At 42.8% G+C, this 16,512-nt stretch overlaps 1 protein-coding gene across 6 annotated transcripts in view; it reads right to left on the reverse strand.

The window, feature by feature from the left end:
- The window catches only part of CTDSPL (CTD small phosphatase like), a 114,938-nt gene that overhangs the window by 57,241 nt on the left and 41,185 nt on the right, over positions 1-16,512 (reverse strand). For 2 of the 6 annotated variants that reach the window (XM_077865817.1, XM_077865815.1), the window contains exon 1: positions 7,628-7,739. The exons of the other annotated variants lie outside the window; for them this stretch is intronic. In XM_077865817.1, the coding sequence (XP_077721943.1) occupies positions 7,628-7,724 (97 nt within the window). In that variant the 5' untranslated portion in view covers positions 7,725-7,739. Of the gene's footprint in view, positions 1-7,627; positions 7,740-16,512 lie in introns of those variants that run through there. 6 annotated transcript variants of the gene reach the window in all.

A 16,512-nucleotide genomic window follows, 5' to 3' on the forward strand; every position in this document is an offset into this window, starting at 1 on the left:
CCAGAGCTGGCAAAGCCTTGGCTTGATGAAGTAAGCAATGAGAGCAGACTGCACAGGGGTGGAAGGGGCTTTGACAAGTTAGACTTTGAGGAATGTCCTGATATCACGTGGATTTCTGAGTTCCTTACTAAAGGTATAAAGAAATGAAGTGGTCTGCACAAAGTCAGAGTTGGTTAGAGGCTGACAGAGACTATAACTTAGAGCACCAGGCTTGATCATCATCTGTTCTCTTACTTCACAAAGCAAATATGCATGTTAAACTGAGTATACTAAGCCTATGTTCCTTCTGGAGCACCCTTCTGTACATTTCTGGTTGCTCCCTGCCTCTGCCTTTGCTTCTGCTCTCCACCTCTCCTCACTTTATAAACCTGCCAGGCTCTCGCTAGACCCTAGCCCTTTATTAACCTTTTAAGGCCCAGTTCCATGAAACTCCAAAATTCTTCCCCAAAACTCCAACCCATATTTCTCTTCCTTAATTCCCCCCTCCCTTTTTTTTTAAATAAAAATTTTATTTATTTATTCATGAAAGACACACAGAGAGAGCCAGAGACATAGGCAGAGGGAGAAGCAGGCTCCCTGTAGGGAGCCCAACGCTGGATTTGATCCCCAGAACCAGGGATCATGCCCTGAGCCGAAAGGAGATGCTCAAGCACTGAGCCATCCAGGTGCCCCCCTTCCTTAATTCCTACCGTGCCTTTGGGCACTTGCTCATCCAGCTCTTTACTCAATTTTTTACTGTCAAATACCATAGCACTGAATTTTACACTTTGCTTATCTGTGCCTTACTCAACACCGTATCCCTATTGCCTGCCTAGACACTCAAATTAAGGTTGAATGAATAAAAGAATGAAGGCTTCATCACTTACAGTTTGTCTCTAGCTGAGGACAGGAACTGTCCAACACTTCCTTTAACACTCCTTTGAAAGTTATAAATAAAAATTTGATGACTGAGTAACACTGTGTACTAAATAGAAACATTTAATAGTAAAACTATATCTAGTAAGTACACTGTGGTCTGGCATTTGCTGTAAGGCTACATTTTCAAGCAGATGACATCAATCTAATAAATTCTAAATTTATTCACCTATACTGTGATATGATTTAGGACAATTTATCAGCAGATCATTTTCTAAATAATTACAATGAGAGTGTCTAACACTTTAGGGCAAAAGATGTGCCATAAATATTAAACAGGATACATAAATGCTTTCTTACATTTCATTTGTATATAAACCAGAGTGGAAAACTCACTTTGCATGAGTAAAATTATTCATACTCTGCTAAGCTCTATTTTAAAAGTTACGATAATTTAGTCATGAAGTGTATCTTCTCTGCCATTGGACCGTGAGCTCCTGAAGAAAAAAAAATGAGTCCTTGTTCTATCCTTCCTGCATTTGTCCTTCCCTGTACTGTGCCCTGATCTCACCCAGACATAGGTCCTTAGTGCTCAGTAAGTGTCTGCTGAACAAATGAATGAACACAAAAATGGATGTGTACACTGCCCAGTCAAGTAAATGTTACATTCTTTTCAACTCCAAAGCAATGAACATCAGCCCAGGGTCACTGGGAACCTCTCTTGACCTAGGACACTAGAGAGATGTGATGAAGTTGGACAAAAATTGTGGCATCTCATGGGTAGAAAGAAGCAGGACACCTAGGTACAATCCAAACTTTGCCTGTGACTTGTGCACCTAATATGTGGCACCTAGATGTTTCCTCTTTGGGCCTCAGTTTCTCTAACTGATCTCACTTGGCACCGCCTACCTGCCCACATTCCTGTCAGGATAGTTGTGCAGAACAAACACTGTGGTTTCTGGGGAAATACTCTGTAAACTATAAAGCAACATATGTGTTTCTTAGAGTTCCCATGTCAAAGCCACTTAAGCTGGGTGGCTTAAAGCAATAGGAATTTACCACTTCACAGTTCTGAAAGCTAGGAGTCTGAATCCAGGTATCGGCAGGGTCATAGGTCCTCCTTAACTTGCAGGGAGAATCCTTTGCTTCTTCTAGCATCTGGTGTTTGCTGGTAACCCTTGGTGTTCCTTGGCTTGTAGATGTACCACTCCAGTATCTGCCTCTGTTTTCACATCGATGTCTTCTCCCTGTGTGCCTCTGTCTCTGTATATCTTCTCCTCTTCTTATAAGGACACAAGTCCATTGGATTAAGGGCCTATTCCACTACAATATGACCTCATCCTAACTAATTATATCTGCAATGACCCCATTTCCAAATAAGGCCATGTTCTGAGGTACTGGGGTTTAGGACTTCTCCTCATGTCTTTCTATAGGACACAACTGAATCCACATCAAGCGCCATGTGAATAAAAGTACCACATTTAAAAAAAACACTGAAATAACGTTAGGCTAGGTAATTCAGGTGGATAACACTCCTGCTGAGAACAATGAAAAAAGCTGGAAAAATATTTTTAAAATTCTGCTAGAAATTATGGAGGATTATCAGGCAATGAAGAATAACAAAGCCAAAACTCAGAAGAGAGAAGTCCAGAGAGACAAGCCTGGAGTTTGGGGACACTACCTCCAAGAGTGCCTGTTTCTGGAAGAGCTGGCTGAGAGGCTGAGAGGCTGAGCAGTGCTTTGGACAGCCTGTGGAACTAGAGGATCTAAAATTAGAGTCTTATTCCCAAAGTACTACGCTCTGAGAGTAAAGGTGAACCACAAGCAGACTGGTCCTGACAGATAGAAAGGCCCTCTCAATCTTGGAGACTGGATGGCAGTGATAACAGATTGCTGATGTGCTACAGGGCCTGCCAGAAGCAAATATAAATTCTCTTGAAAGTTAAGATAACATTGCTGAAGGCCTCAGGTTTTTCTGTAAGTTTTTCATCTATGATTTGACACTCAATCAAAAATAACCAGGTATATGAGTATATAAGACAATATGAATGAATTCTGAGTAAAACAACAGGCAACTGAAACAGACTTATATGGCTAAAAATAAAAGTGCTATCAGACACAGAGTTTTATTTTTTAAGATGCAGAATTTTTTTTTAAACTATGCTTAGTATGTTCAAAGATAAAACTGAAAAGTTTCTCAGAGAAATAGAGGCAAAATAAAACAAAAGAAAAAAACATATAGAAACCCTGGAACTTAAAATAACTCACATTAAGAATTCAACAGATGCAGGGCCCCAGGGTGGCACAGTTGGTTAAGTGTCTGACTCTTGGTTTCAGCTGTGGTCATGATCTGAGAGTCCTTGGATCAAGCCCCAGGTCGGGCTCCATGCTCTGCTTTGGGATTCTCTGTCTCCCTCTGCCCCCTCCCCCACTCATTTGCACACTCTCTTTCTAGAACATGAAATGCAAGAAAGTTTCAGGACATTAAAAAGAGAATTCAATAGATAGGTTTAAGAGCAGCTTAAATATAGCTTGAAAAGAAAATTAATGAACTAAATGATAGGTCCAAAGAAAATACCTAGTTTGAACTTCAGAGAGACAAAAGGATAGGAAATAAAGATGGGAGAGAGTAAGAGATACAGAGGATGAAGAAGGAAGGGATCATAGATATGCAGTTACAGCCATAGGACAGGAAGGAAAGACCTGGGCAGAAGAAATGACAGCCAAAAAATTTAAAACTGAAAAAAAGACATCAAGCATAGATCTAATATCTTAAATAGATAAACCCCACACAAGATGAATAAAAAGAAAGCTACACCTAAGCACTTTACAGTAAACTGCTGCGCACCAAAGACAAAGTGAAAATCTTAAAAAGCGGCCAGTGGGGAAAAAAGACAGATTATCATTAAGGGGCTTAAATTAGATGGACAGTTGATTTCTTAGTGAAAATACTGAAAGCCAAAAGGCACTGGAATATTGTCAAAGTACTAAAAGAAAATATCCAAATGTTTAAAGAACAAATAAGATCAATTTTGAATAAACTCTTAGGGAGGAAATAACGCATATCTCACACAAACCATAGCACAGATATTACCAAAGGGTAAAATTATACACAATCCTTGTCAGGAGCACAGATGTAAAAAATCCCAAACAAAATATTCGGAGATGGATCCAGCAATATATAAAAATGATAATACATCACAAGCAAAATGGGTTTAATGCCGGAATACAACTTATCAAAGTCAGAAAAATAATCTGATGAAATTCAATATCCATTTATGATAAAATTCCTTGTGAATTAGGACTAGATAAGGACTTCCTGAATCTGATAATTGGTATTTATAAATAACTGTAGCACTCATCATACTTGGTGAAATGTTGAAAGCTTCCTACAGAGATCAAGGACAAGACTAGGCTGCCCAAGTCACAAATTCTATCCTACATCATACTGGGAAAAAAGGAGGTATAAGAAAAGGGGGGAATCTCATTCATGGATTTTCTGACTGTGTGCATAGAAAATCCAAAAGAATCTTCAGATAAATTTCTAGAATCAACAATTATTTGGGAGATAAAGTCAGTCTGAAAATATCTTTTGTGTTTCTAAACATCAATAATAAATATTTAGGAAAGGAAAAAGAATCTAAAGTCATAATTTATACTGACATCCAAATACAAAATAGGAATAAACTATGATGTGCAAGATATGTAAGACCTGTACACAGAAAATTCTAAAATGTTATTTGGAGAAATTTTAAAGTCCATAAAAAATAGAGGGACATACCATGTTCATGGTTTTGAAGATTCAATACTGTAAAGAAGTCAATTCTCCCCAAATTGGTCTATAGACTCCATGCAATCTCAGAGAAAACCACAGTAGTTTTTGTTTGTTTGTTTTATGGAAACTAGAAACAGATAAGCTGATTCTAAGAAGAAATGCAAAGAGCCAGTAACAGACTTGCTTCACTGGATACTAAAACTTACAGAGCAATAGTAACTTAAGAAAATGCAATTTTGGTAAAAGAACAGATGAACAGACTAATGCATTAGAACAGAAGCCCTGGGGCAGCCCCAGTGGCGCAGCAGTTTGGCGCCGCCTGCAGCCTGGGGTGTGATCCTGGAGACCCGGGATCGAGTCCCACGTCAGGCTCCCTGCATGGAGCCTGCTTCTCCCTCTGCCTGTGTCTCTGCCTCTCTCTGTGTGTGTCTATGAGTGAATAAATAAAATCTTAGAAAAAAAAAAAAAGAACAGAAGCCCTGAAACAGTTGTGGGCAGATATATATTCCCACACAGAGAGAACAATGTTGGCAGATTCCTAGAGCAACATCATTACTCTCTGTAATCCTGGGCAAGGCTAATCCCCTGTCTGATCTTCAGTTTCTTCATCTCTAGCATCTATAAGCTGGACTGTGTCACAAAATTCTGACTTGAAATAAAAATAGGCAGATCAATAAACATGTCCAGTTTGCAGTGTCTCACATCCACCTGAAAGCAAGACAATCTTCTAAGAAACCATTTCCCCTCTGCTTTCTGGGAAAAAGAAAAAGCAGGGATTATGCCCTCTGTTCTGTCACCTACAGATTTTAGTCCTAAACATTCCAGGCAGTCTCAGTATAAAGGGTATAGCTTAGTGAGGTTTATACTATTTGCTCATTTAGGAGGCATACAAGGTAGAGGACAAATCAAGTAGAACTTGGTTTTAAAATACTACTTTTCATTTACATGTCTATCAAGTTTCTAATTAAACTATTTAAGCTCTTTGAATGTCAGTTATCCTTATCTGGGAAAGGACAGTTACTGTGAAGGTTAAATTGAATAATGCTTATAAAGCATTTAGGAGAGTGTCAGCACAGAGTAAGCATTTAAAAAGTAGAAGCCATGGGGATCCCTGGGTGGTTCAGTGGTTTAGCACCTGCCTTCAGCCCAGGGTGTGATCCTGGAGTCCCGGGATAGAGTTCCACATCAGGCTCCCTGCAAGGAGCCTGCTTCTCCTTCTGCCTGTGTCTCTGCCTGCCTCTCTCTCTCTCTCTCTCTCTATCTCATGAATAAATAAATAAAATCTTAAAAAAAAATAGTAGAAGCCAAAGTGAAATAAGCGGGACAGATAAACACCCTGGTGATTTTACGCACATGTAGAATCTTAAAAATAAAACAAATGAACAGACACACAGGAACAATAAAAAAAGAAACAGACTCATAAATACAGAGAACAGATCGAAAGTTGCCAGAGGTGAAGGGTGTAAGAGGATGGGTGAAATAGGTGAAGGGGATTAAAAGTTACAAATTTCCAGTATAACATAAATAAGTCACAGAGAAGAAAAGTACAGCATAGGGAATATGATATTGTAATAACTGTATGGTGATAGATGTTGGTTACAGTTGTCATGGTGTGAGCATCGAGTGATGTAGAGTTGTCAAAGCACTGTGTCGCATACCTGAAGTAAATATCAACTATATTTCCATTAACAATAAAAAAATAAATAAAATTTGGAAGCTATTGTTGAAAAGATTCTAGGGCTGGGTGTTAGGGCTATGGTGATGATGAAGAGAGAATAACAGAAGTAACAGTGTAGACTTGTGAGGGTTTATCACAGAGTGCCTAATGTCTGGTTAATGTTTATAAAATATTTGTGGAATGGAGAGGTTACTCATTTACTAGGCTCTCCCAAATCCTTCAAGCAGTTAAGGTCCCTTGTTTATAGTGTCAGACGCCCTTTGAAATGATAACCAGATTCCTAATACATTTCTGTTTCCCATTATTACTGAAGCCTGGGCTGGTCCCCATGTCCCCAACATCACACACACACACACACACACACACACACACACTGAAGACCTGGCTTCAGCTAAGATTTTTTTTCCCACCTTAAACACATGGGTACCTTTCCTGCCTCTTATGCTCAACTCGTGTCTGGGTAGCCTGAAGCCTAGCTAACACCTAATGGATTTACCTTACCCAGAAACTCCTAATACAAAACCTACCATCCATAAAGGAAATATTTCACAACCAATAAGAGGACAGGTACTCAAACCTGTATTCCAGAACTTACACCTGAGGCCTGAAAACATCTGCCTGGAAGGAAGGAGTGGTCAGGGTTGACTGCAGAGGAAGTTGGCCTCCTGTCCTCCAAGGGGAGCCACAGTACTCTATCCTTCCCTGCTGGGACAGTCCCATCACCTCTGGACCCTCACCCCACCCCCCAAGACGCCACAGTATAGGTGCTGTCGAAGCAAGCACTCCCCCAAGCTACCCTAAATCAAAGTGCTTTAAAGTTACAAATGAATATGCTGAACTGTAATTAACTAAAGAGGTTTTCCTAATGACAGTTTTTCACTTGTAAGCATATCAGAGTCCTGCTCCTCCCTCTCTCTGTAGAGGGTTACACCTGCTACCCAGGTGTTTGGACAGCTTCCTGATTCTCGCTACTACCTCTCCTCTTGCCCTTCCTAGTAAGAGAATCTGAAACCTTTTTGGAAATCTACTAAAATGTTAAAGAAAATTTCTTGACCTGCAAAGAAATCCCTATTATTTGCCAAAGGGTCTTCTTGCTGGATGTTTGGTGGAACAGGAAGCAGGTAATTTGCACCCAAGACAAAGAAGACTGTTATTCCTTCATCCCTCAGTCCACTCTGTTCCAGATACTCAGCTCTACTTTCCTCTCACATTCTCACTGGCCCTTCTCTGAGTTGTTTCCCAGTTCTTGCTGAATAACAAAAGGGAAGTCATCGCTCTGCAGCCTCCACTCAAGTTCTTAATGCATTGAAAATTGTTACCAGAGCAGCCCCGGTGGCGCAGCGGTTTGGCACCGCCTGCAGCCTGGGGTGTGATCCTGGAGACCCGGGATCGAGTCCCACGTCGGGCTCCCTGCATGGAGCCTGCTTCTCCCTCTTCCTCTCCCTCTGCCTGTGCCTCTCTCTCTCTCTGTGTCTATGAATAAATAAATAGAATCTTAAAAAAAAAAAAAAACCCTTAAAAAAAAAAACCTTAAAAAAAAAAGAAAAAAAAATTGTTACCAAAAGGGACCTTCCCAAGTCTGTGAAACCCAAAGGGTACTCTACTCTGACTTACTATTCAGTCATGTCAGCAAAGCACACTGTGGAAAAGTGAACGCAGCAGTCACCATAACCACATCTCACCCTTTGCTTTGATTTCCTGAGTACAGCAATAAACTGAGTCAGCCCATGATAAACTGTTTTGAAAGAATCAAGGGAATGAAGTGATTTAAATTACCTTTATGCTCACTGGAGGCTCTGTGTCTGTCCCAGCACCCATGAAAGACACAGGACAAAATCACCACCTAACAAAGCTCTATTTACAGTCATAAAGCAGGGCAGAGGCCAGGACTTTGCACACAGGCAGGGGCCTCGACCTTGGAACCAGTGGAGTTGAGAAGAGCTATACCCACCGTCTCACCTCCCCCAGACCTCAGACCCCACATTCATGTGTGCTGAGCTCACACCTCTCACACAGGGCCCTGGCCCCCACCCTGTGCAGTGCAGTAATTCAGGCTCTATGTATTTGTCTAGGACAGGACAAAGGGACATCTGTTTCAGTAGCAAGCAAACTTTTTCCATGGGAATATAGCACAAAATTTTAAAAATCAAAGCCAATAAAAATATTCATTATATCCTACAACTGATTTTTCAAGAATATGTTTGCTATACTATTGATGCACATTCTTTGTAAATATTATCTACTTCAAATGACTGAGAAATTTTACCAAATTACCTTTACACTGAATTTTCAGATCTCTGAATAGAAGAATGCAGTCCAGCCTCTGAGAACCATAGATTCAAAGGGAATTCAGTAAGTAAAATCTTAGGGCCTTATGGAAACTATTGTATGGTCACTCTGTGTGGCCTAGAATAGTGTTAATACTTTATTCACACTACCTCATTTAATCTTTTACAGATGGGAACACTGAAGCACGGGGAGGGTAAGTCACTTGCTTAAAGTCACATAGCTAATTAGTCGGGCTGGGATTTGAGTCCTGTTCATGACTTAACCACTCTTCCCAGAATATGAAGATAATGGGAATGTGTGGTACATTCACTTTGTGGGAAATGAAAGTTTAATCTTTAATCAGCGGAAGTTTGAAATCCATTGGCATTAGTTCCTGGGCACCACGGTCTTGAATTCCAAGTGATGGTGACTTGCTCTCCCTTTCTTTGTTCCCTCCCCACACATGGGACTTGGTGTCAAGCCCTGCTCAAGGTCACACAGCCCCAAGATCTTGATCACAGAGCCCCTGGTGGGAAGGGCCAGACTTTCCCGCTGCAGGAGGAGTTAGAGAACTCAGGTTACCCATCTAGGACTACTCTTTTCCCTCCTGCTGCTGACTGAGAGAATACCGCTACACAGGAAAAACAGGAAGCTGGTAACCAGATATGCCAGAACAACAACCCCACTGTTCAGGGCCACTGGTGAGAAGCACAGCCACTGCTGTGAGTCCCTAGGCCGCCTGCCTGGAAGGAAACAGCAGGCCTCAGCAGGGTTGGGCATGCCACAAGCAGTCCTGGGTTAGCAGTGCAGCTTTATTCTTCCTAACCAGCCACTCAGCCACCCTGCACAGCCCGCTCAGCCCTAGGATCTGGAAGGCAAGAAGCAGAAAAAGGAGCCCTGTTTACTGGGCACCCACCATGCCAGCGTTTGTTCATAACCATAGCCAGTCCCACACATGGAAGGTGGGTCATAATTTCCATGGCACCAAAGAGGCTCAGAGAGCTTGTGTGATCCGCCCAGCCAGGACATCACAGTCAGGGACTGGGACCTGGTCTTGTCTACCTACAAAGCGTTCAGTTCAGTGCATTTTTCGTTACCCCATGCTGTAAAATTTCTCAAATTTAACAAATAGTATCTTGATTTTTGTTTGACTAATAAAATAAAACAAAAAAACACCAAAGAATCATAGCAGTTCCTATAAAGAAAAACTTTATATAAAAATTTTAAAAATTTTAAAGGGAAAATATAAAATAGTTGCAGAATTCACAAAAACTAAACACTGGGTAAAGGCTATATAAAACTGAAAAGAAGGGACGCCTGGGTAGCTCAGCAGTTAAAGTGTCTGCCTTAGGCCCAGGGCATGATCCTGGAGTCCTGGGGTCGAGTCCCACATCGGGCTCCCTGCATGGAGCCTGCTTCTCCCACTGCCTGTGTCTCTGCCTCTGCCTCTCTCTCTCTCTCATAAATAAATAAAATCTTAAAAAAAAAAAAATAGAAAAGAAAAGCCCAAGACCACCCAATGGTAATATAAACAAAAGTACTAATCTCAAACTTGGAAAAATTTCAACCTCTTTATAATCAAAGAAATGCAAAAATAAAATCAATGTATGTGAGCTATAAAATTGGCAATTAAGAACTTTTAAATGCCACCACTGCTACAAGAATGTACTACTGTTGTAAGTGTAAATTGCTACTATCCTTTTGGAAAGCAATTTGGTAATCTGTACCAAGAGTACAGATGCTTTTCATACACTCCTTTACCCAGTAATTCTATTTCCTGAGTCTATCCTAAGGGACTAATTTAAAATATGAAAAGGTTACATGCAGCATTTTCTGCATTACTTATATGTGGGGGATAAGGGGAAAGCGGCTTAAATGTCATTCTAATAAGTGCTGGTATATTCAGTCAATAAAGTATTACACAGCCATTAAAAATGACAGTAACAGAGTCTATATAGCAAAATGGAAAAATACTGTTAAATGCAACATTAAGGAAAGGTAACTGGGATAAGGATGTAAAGTGTAATTTATGTAAAATGAGGTTATGTCAGCATGTGATATCACTTTTGCAAAAAAAAAAAAAACAAAAAAAACAAATTACCCATAAGAGACTAAAAAGGAAAACGTCAAAAAGAGAAAAGAGGGTGTGTTACTCAAAATATTTTACAAAAGCTCTTCGGATAAGTTACATGCACTTGCCATATCTTCCACCTTCCCTTGAGCATTTTTTTTTTAAACAAAAGAGAACCATATTTGGAATAGCCTTGCCTGCTGTGATGGACATTGGCCCACTTGGTGGGCACTTACCAGATGGTGAGTTTCCAGAAGTGAGCCTGAGGGGCGGCTCACAGCAGCTCTTCCTTCGTGTGGTTTCTACACAGCTTTTGTGCTGTTTTTGTGTTCTGATCCTACAAAGGTTACTTTTGTTCCATTAAGTACTGTGGTTCAGGGGATATACTGAGGGCTATGGAGGAAGACCATTCAAACGTAACAGTAAAATCCTTTTTAGGTTTCTCTTAAAATCTAAAAGAAAAAGAAAAACTGAGGACTTATTGTTTGTTTTGTACCTTATGAGCAGAGGGTTGCATTTATCACATGCAACAGTTCCTGGTTAACACTGTCTAGGCAAAAGCCCTGTATTTATGTTTTTATGCATTTTTTTCCTTTTATGCCTACAGCCCATTTCCATTCCCCTTGCTCCACAGAGAAATTTTCTAATGTGCCTGAGGTGTATCCTTATATCTCTAACAGTGTTTACAAAATGTGCAATGGGGGTTTCTGTGCACCTATTTTTAACTTATGGAAATATTAGTTTGTGCATCTCATCCTTCTTTTTTCCACTAAATACTATGCCCTTGACATTCACTCACATTGCTCTGTGCACAGTGCTGAACTGCTGGGTAATAAATACAGTGAGGTGTGTATCCACTAGGGCACTGAATGCTGTGGACTCTCAGTCTGTCATCTCTTCACCCCCTTCCTCCTTCCTCAGCTCTGCCACTTGTCTGCACATGTGCTACATGTGGACTGCAGGGATATGGCCAAACATAATACTGAAATATCAAGTGAATATGAAAATTATTTAGCCCTTTTATTATTTTTAAAGAAAAAATTGCACTTGATATATGTAGTTTATGAGCACGTATTTTTCCTGTATGCCAAGAAGTCTCTGTGATAGTTTTGATAATTAAAAATGTATAAATATATTCAATTCCCTTATCCTCTCTTAGAACTATTTTGAAGCAGCTGCTTTTAGAAGGGCCATAGGTGGTCACCTAAGACTCTCAAGGCCGAGGTCTGAATTCCAGAAATGTCAGAAAGCTGCTGCTGCTGTTTGATGACATGATTCTGTAATCTGGTATCTCTGAGGTCACACTTTGATCCTGAAATTGACACTCTGGGAACCACGTATGTCTCAGCAAGTGCACATAGCAGGACAGAGTGAACGGAGGAAGGTTTTTAGCTGGGACAGGAGCAAGGGTAATGTCCCCACTGAACTCTGTACCCTGCCTGTGACCCCTACCACAATAAAAGCTATTTATGACTACAATTCTCTTTAGTCCTGTACTTGATGTTCATCAAAGCAGTTTCCCACAGACTCCTTCCTTTGCACCGCCTAACAATCACGTGCGGGACAGGGTAGGTGTTACCAACTCCTGGTTTGGAGGGAAGGTGCTGAGGCTCAGAGGGTAAAGCCACTTGCTCAAAGTCACAGCAAGGGGTAGGAGGGACAGTCCAGCCTTAGTTGATGTGATTCGCTCTTGCTCTTTCCCCACTACCACAGTGGGAAAGCACACCTGTGCTTTCTTTGGAAATCAGGGTTCTAAAAGCCTCTGCCTACCAAGGCTCCAATGATTCTTATCCTAGTGACTCTGTGCTCAAAAGATCATGTTTCTACTAGTCCCTCCCTCTCCTGATCCTGGTGAACCATGAAAGGAGGCAAGAGTGAAAAATGGGAGCCCCAAAGGGCCAGCTCCTCCCCTGCTTGCAGGCATCTTTTTTCAGAGCTGGAAAAGATCTTAGGAACCGTATCCATCAGGGTTCTGGCAGGAAACAGATGGCACTCTCAAATTGGGTAATTTGAGGAGAGTTTAATAAAGGGGCCATTTATAAGGGGTAGGCAGGGAGTAGGGGAACCACACTGCAACGTTCTGGGACCAGTAGCAGTGCCACAGTTACAACCCTAGGACCAAAGCGGTGAGGGAAGAGAGGCTACTGGAACCTTGAGACAAAGTGCCCTGCATAAAGGGCTGTCGGCCAGAAGCCCAGACACCAGGAGGAGCCAGGAGAATCAATACTTTGGTCCCACTCCTCCTCCACTCCTTGCCCCCTATCTCCTGTGGGTTTTCCTTATAGGGTAAACAACATAACAGGGGCCAGGAAGCAAGGGAGCCCATTCATATAGTCCCTACTGGTCAGCTTCCAGATCACAGGGCAGGGTGGAGAAGGCTGGAGGAGAGAGGATCTGAGGGACAAGGAGAAAACATCCAGCACAAAAACAAACTGATCCAACCCTTTAGCCTGAAAGGTATGTAACTCCCAGGGAAAGTCCTGGTGTAGAAAATGGATAGATGAGCTACAGAGCTGGGCTGGGAACTCAATCCCTGGGTGCCAGTCCACACTCCTCCACTCTCCATTTGACCCAAGAATTCCTTTTCCTACAAGCATGGCTCAAGCCTTGAAAAAGAATGGGCCTTCAAATCAGCTGGAAATGATTTATTTCTCATTTAGGGATTGTGTATTCCAAAGTTACTCCTAATCCCTACCTTGACACTACTCCGCAATAACTTTTGTTCACAACTGTGTGCTACACCTTTGACACAGGAGTCAGAATCCCCGCAATATAAAGGGACCAGCTCAGAATAAAATATCTTGCAGCAGGTATAGGCATGCAAACACACATAGGTGAGAACATGTCTGCAGTTCTGTGGTGAAGCCCAGCTGTGACACAAGAGGGGAAGAGCGAAGTCCCTCCGTCCAATCTCTCCATTCAGACAACCAGGCCCCCGACCTTCAGTGAACTGGCACAGCACCCTCCCACTCTACTTACATACAGAAATAGCTGTGCATTGACCCATGCGCTCCCCAGGCCTGGAAAAGTCCTCCAGGATATTTTAAAAATCACATGTTCTTCCAAGCCTTTTAAAATTTGACTAGAGAAGTAGTTGGCTAAAAAAAAAGAGCAAATTATCGAGGTCCTTTTTGGAGGCACTGTCTGAGCTACAAATTCAAAATAAAAGATCAAAATGTCATTTGACTCTCAATTTCCTTATATATTTTATAAACCTAGTCCTCTTTATAAAACAAGACAGTCTCCCCAATTCTTTGGATAAGAGACTTAGCTCAAGAAAACCATGAAAAGATTATCAATGATAAATCTCATGCATATATTAGCATGCTACATCTATATAAAATTAAAAACACCAGACAACTCTTGTTTAGCTTCCTAATTTTTATGTCCAGTAATTCCATCTCTAAATGTTTCCTGAGTGTCTCTGTTTGGAGCTACTGGCAGAACAAAGTTCAGTGAGACGACTCAGAGTGGCAAGTGGGGACCAAATCCCAAAGGAAGGTTCTCCCATCTTTTTCTGTCTCTTGTAGGCAGTAAGGAGGCACTGAGCACTTCCAAACAGAGAAGTGATTAGACTGCATCACGCTTTGGCAAGTTATGCTAAAAATATGAACAGGATGGGGATCCCTGGGTGACTCAGTGGTTTAGTGCATGCCTTTGGCCCAGGGTGTGATCTTGGAGTCCCAGGATCAAGTCCCACATCAGGCTCCCTGCATGGAGCCTGCTTTTCCCTCTGCCTGTGTCTCTGCCTCTCCCTCTCTCTCTCTCTGTGTGTGTCTCATGAATAAATAAATAAAATCTTAAAAAAAAAAAAAAGAAATATGTACAGGATGATGATGACGTGGAACCCAGAGGCAGGAAGCCTCGTTAGGCGTCTGTTATGATATTGCAGTCAAGATGCAAGGATGGACAGAAAAACCACTTTTCCAGATCATAGAATGTGGAGAAGTAAGTGGCAAAGATTTGGACCAGGTCTACATGATGCAGCAGAGAGATGTGTTCTGGAATGTGGAAAGGAAGGGGACTCATGGCTAGACATGATTTCTCCACAAAAAGGGGGCTGAGCAGAAAGCTGTGAGCTGAGTGCCCAGACAAGGGTGAGCTGTGCCCTTCCTGGTGGCTTGTCTCAGAGTCTGGGGTGGAACACTGCTCTGGCCAGGGACTGGAAGGGGACCTCTCAGTCCTGACAGGCTCCTCCAATCTCATCTCTCTTCCAATGAATCAGCACTAGGGTGAACTGGTTTTCCTGTGGCATAACTCTTCACACTGTGAAGTTCTTTCTTAGTGTGAGTGAGACAAGTACCCTGGGTCTTTCACCCGCTTGAGTGTCCTCTAAAGCTTGGTAGTGTGTACCTCTCCGTCTTCTCCTGGGTGTCTGTAAAGCGGCCCAGTGAGGACCCTCCCCCAAAGGGAATTAGTGCTGAACAGCTGAAAAAAGAGCCACAACCAGCCTGACTCTGCTCAGCAAACTGGCCTTCCTCTCTGATTCAAATGAAAATGTCACATAATCAAGTTCAGAGTTAGTAAAGGGCCGTTCTGCTGGCAAGCGGACAGGCAACCAGACCACGGAGCCAACTTTACTGCCCAGAATTGTTCACGCTCAGGAGATTTAGTGTACAGCTCTCCTGCCCTGGAGAGGCTGAAGGAGCAGTCCAGGAGCCAGCAAGTGTGTGGTACGGATCTGGCGAGGGAGGGAGTGCCACCCAATGACTTTATGTTGATACTGTTAGAGCTCACTCATGTGCTGCTTCTATGAACCAGTTGCCTGGTGGCAGTGGCTGTGGGAAGCTGGCTGGCGGACCTGGCACCAGCTGGAAGCAACTGCATGGAGTTGGCAAGAACTCTGCCCAGCAGTGGTAGTGCCCTGACCTATCGCAGCTTCTCAGCAGAAGAGGATGGATGCAGGATGGACAAGAGAAAAGGGACAATGGGGCTTCTGTCCCAAGAGACTCTGAGCTTGTGCCCAGACTGCTATGAAGCCATTGCGTGGCCCACACTGAAAGATGTGATGGGGGTGTGACACACCCTCTGCTGTCTGCCTGCACAGCTTCGTGGTAACAAGGGTGTCCTTGCCTGGCTCTGGCATTCGACCCTTGGGACTCCGTTCTCTTCATCTGCATCAGGAATCACACGAAGACCCTACAGCCACAACTGAGGAGATGGAGCAGCTTCATTCATCCAAGCTGCAGGCCTCTTCCCCACTCTCTGACCACAGGCTCTCATGTCCCAGGCTGCCAGGCAACTCTCCCCAGCTCCCTGTCCCTACCTCCAGGCAGCCTCACACCTCAGGGCTCAAAACTATTTTGTGGCTGCAGTAGCAGCTGTAATAACAGCAACAAGGAGGCCTCTGGAGTGAGTCACTGATTCAAAGTATGTGCATGCACATTCCCTCATTTGTCCTGATAACTACCCCTCACCTCTGGGCAGATTGGGACGGAGAGTGCAGCTAACAGCAGCTCCATTCTCCAACCATGTCCTCCTCAGGAATGCCAGCAATCTGACCAGCAGCCTTTTCCCAAGACCTTTCCTCCCTCCCTTCAGAGAACCCACACTCTCCACTCTGCCCTGGCATTACTACACTGGTGGCCCAGGCTGGTGTGTGGCTCTCTAACACCCAGATAACAGGAATCACAACCCGCCCACACACACATACGCCCTCACCCCCATCTCAAAGTCTTAAACAAGTCAGACATCCTTGCTTGGCTCTGGCATCTGACCCAGCCAAGCATCCTTGCCCAGCTCTGGCATCTGAACCTTAGGGCCCGGAGAGGCCCACCTGGGCCTGTACCTCCCTGTTGCTCAACTTCAGGGTAACGGAGTTTCTTCGAACACAACTCTTGTGGTTTCAATGTGCACAGTGCCCCT

Source organism: Canis aureus, chromosome 22, assembly GCF_053574225.1.
Source record: "Canis aureus isolate CA01 chromosome 22, VMU_Caureus_v.1.0, whole genome shotgun sequence".
NCBI classification, from domain to species: domain Eukaryota; kingdom Metazoa; phylum Chordata; class Mammalia; order Carnivora; family Canidae; genus Canis; species Canis aureus.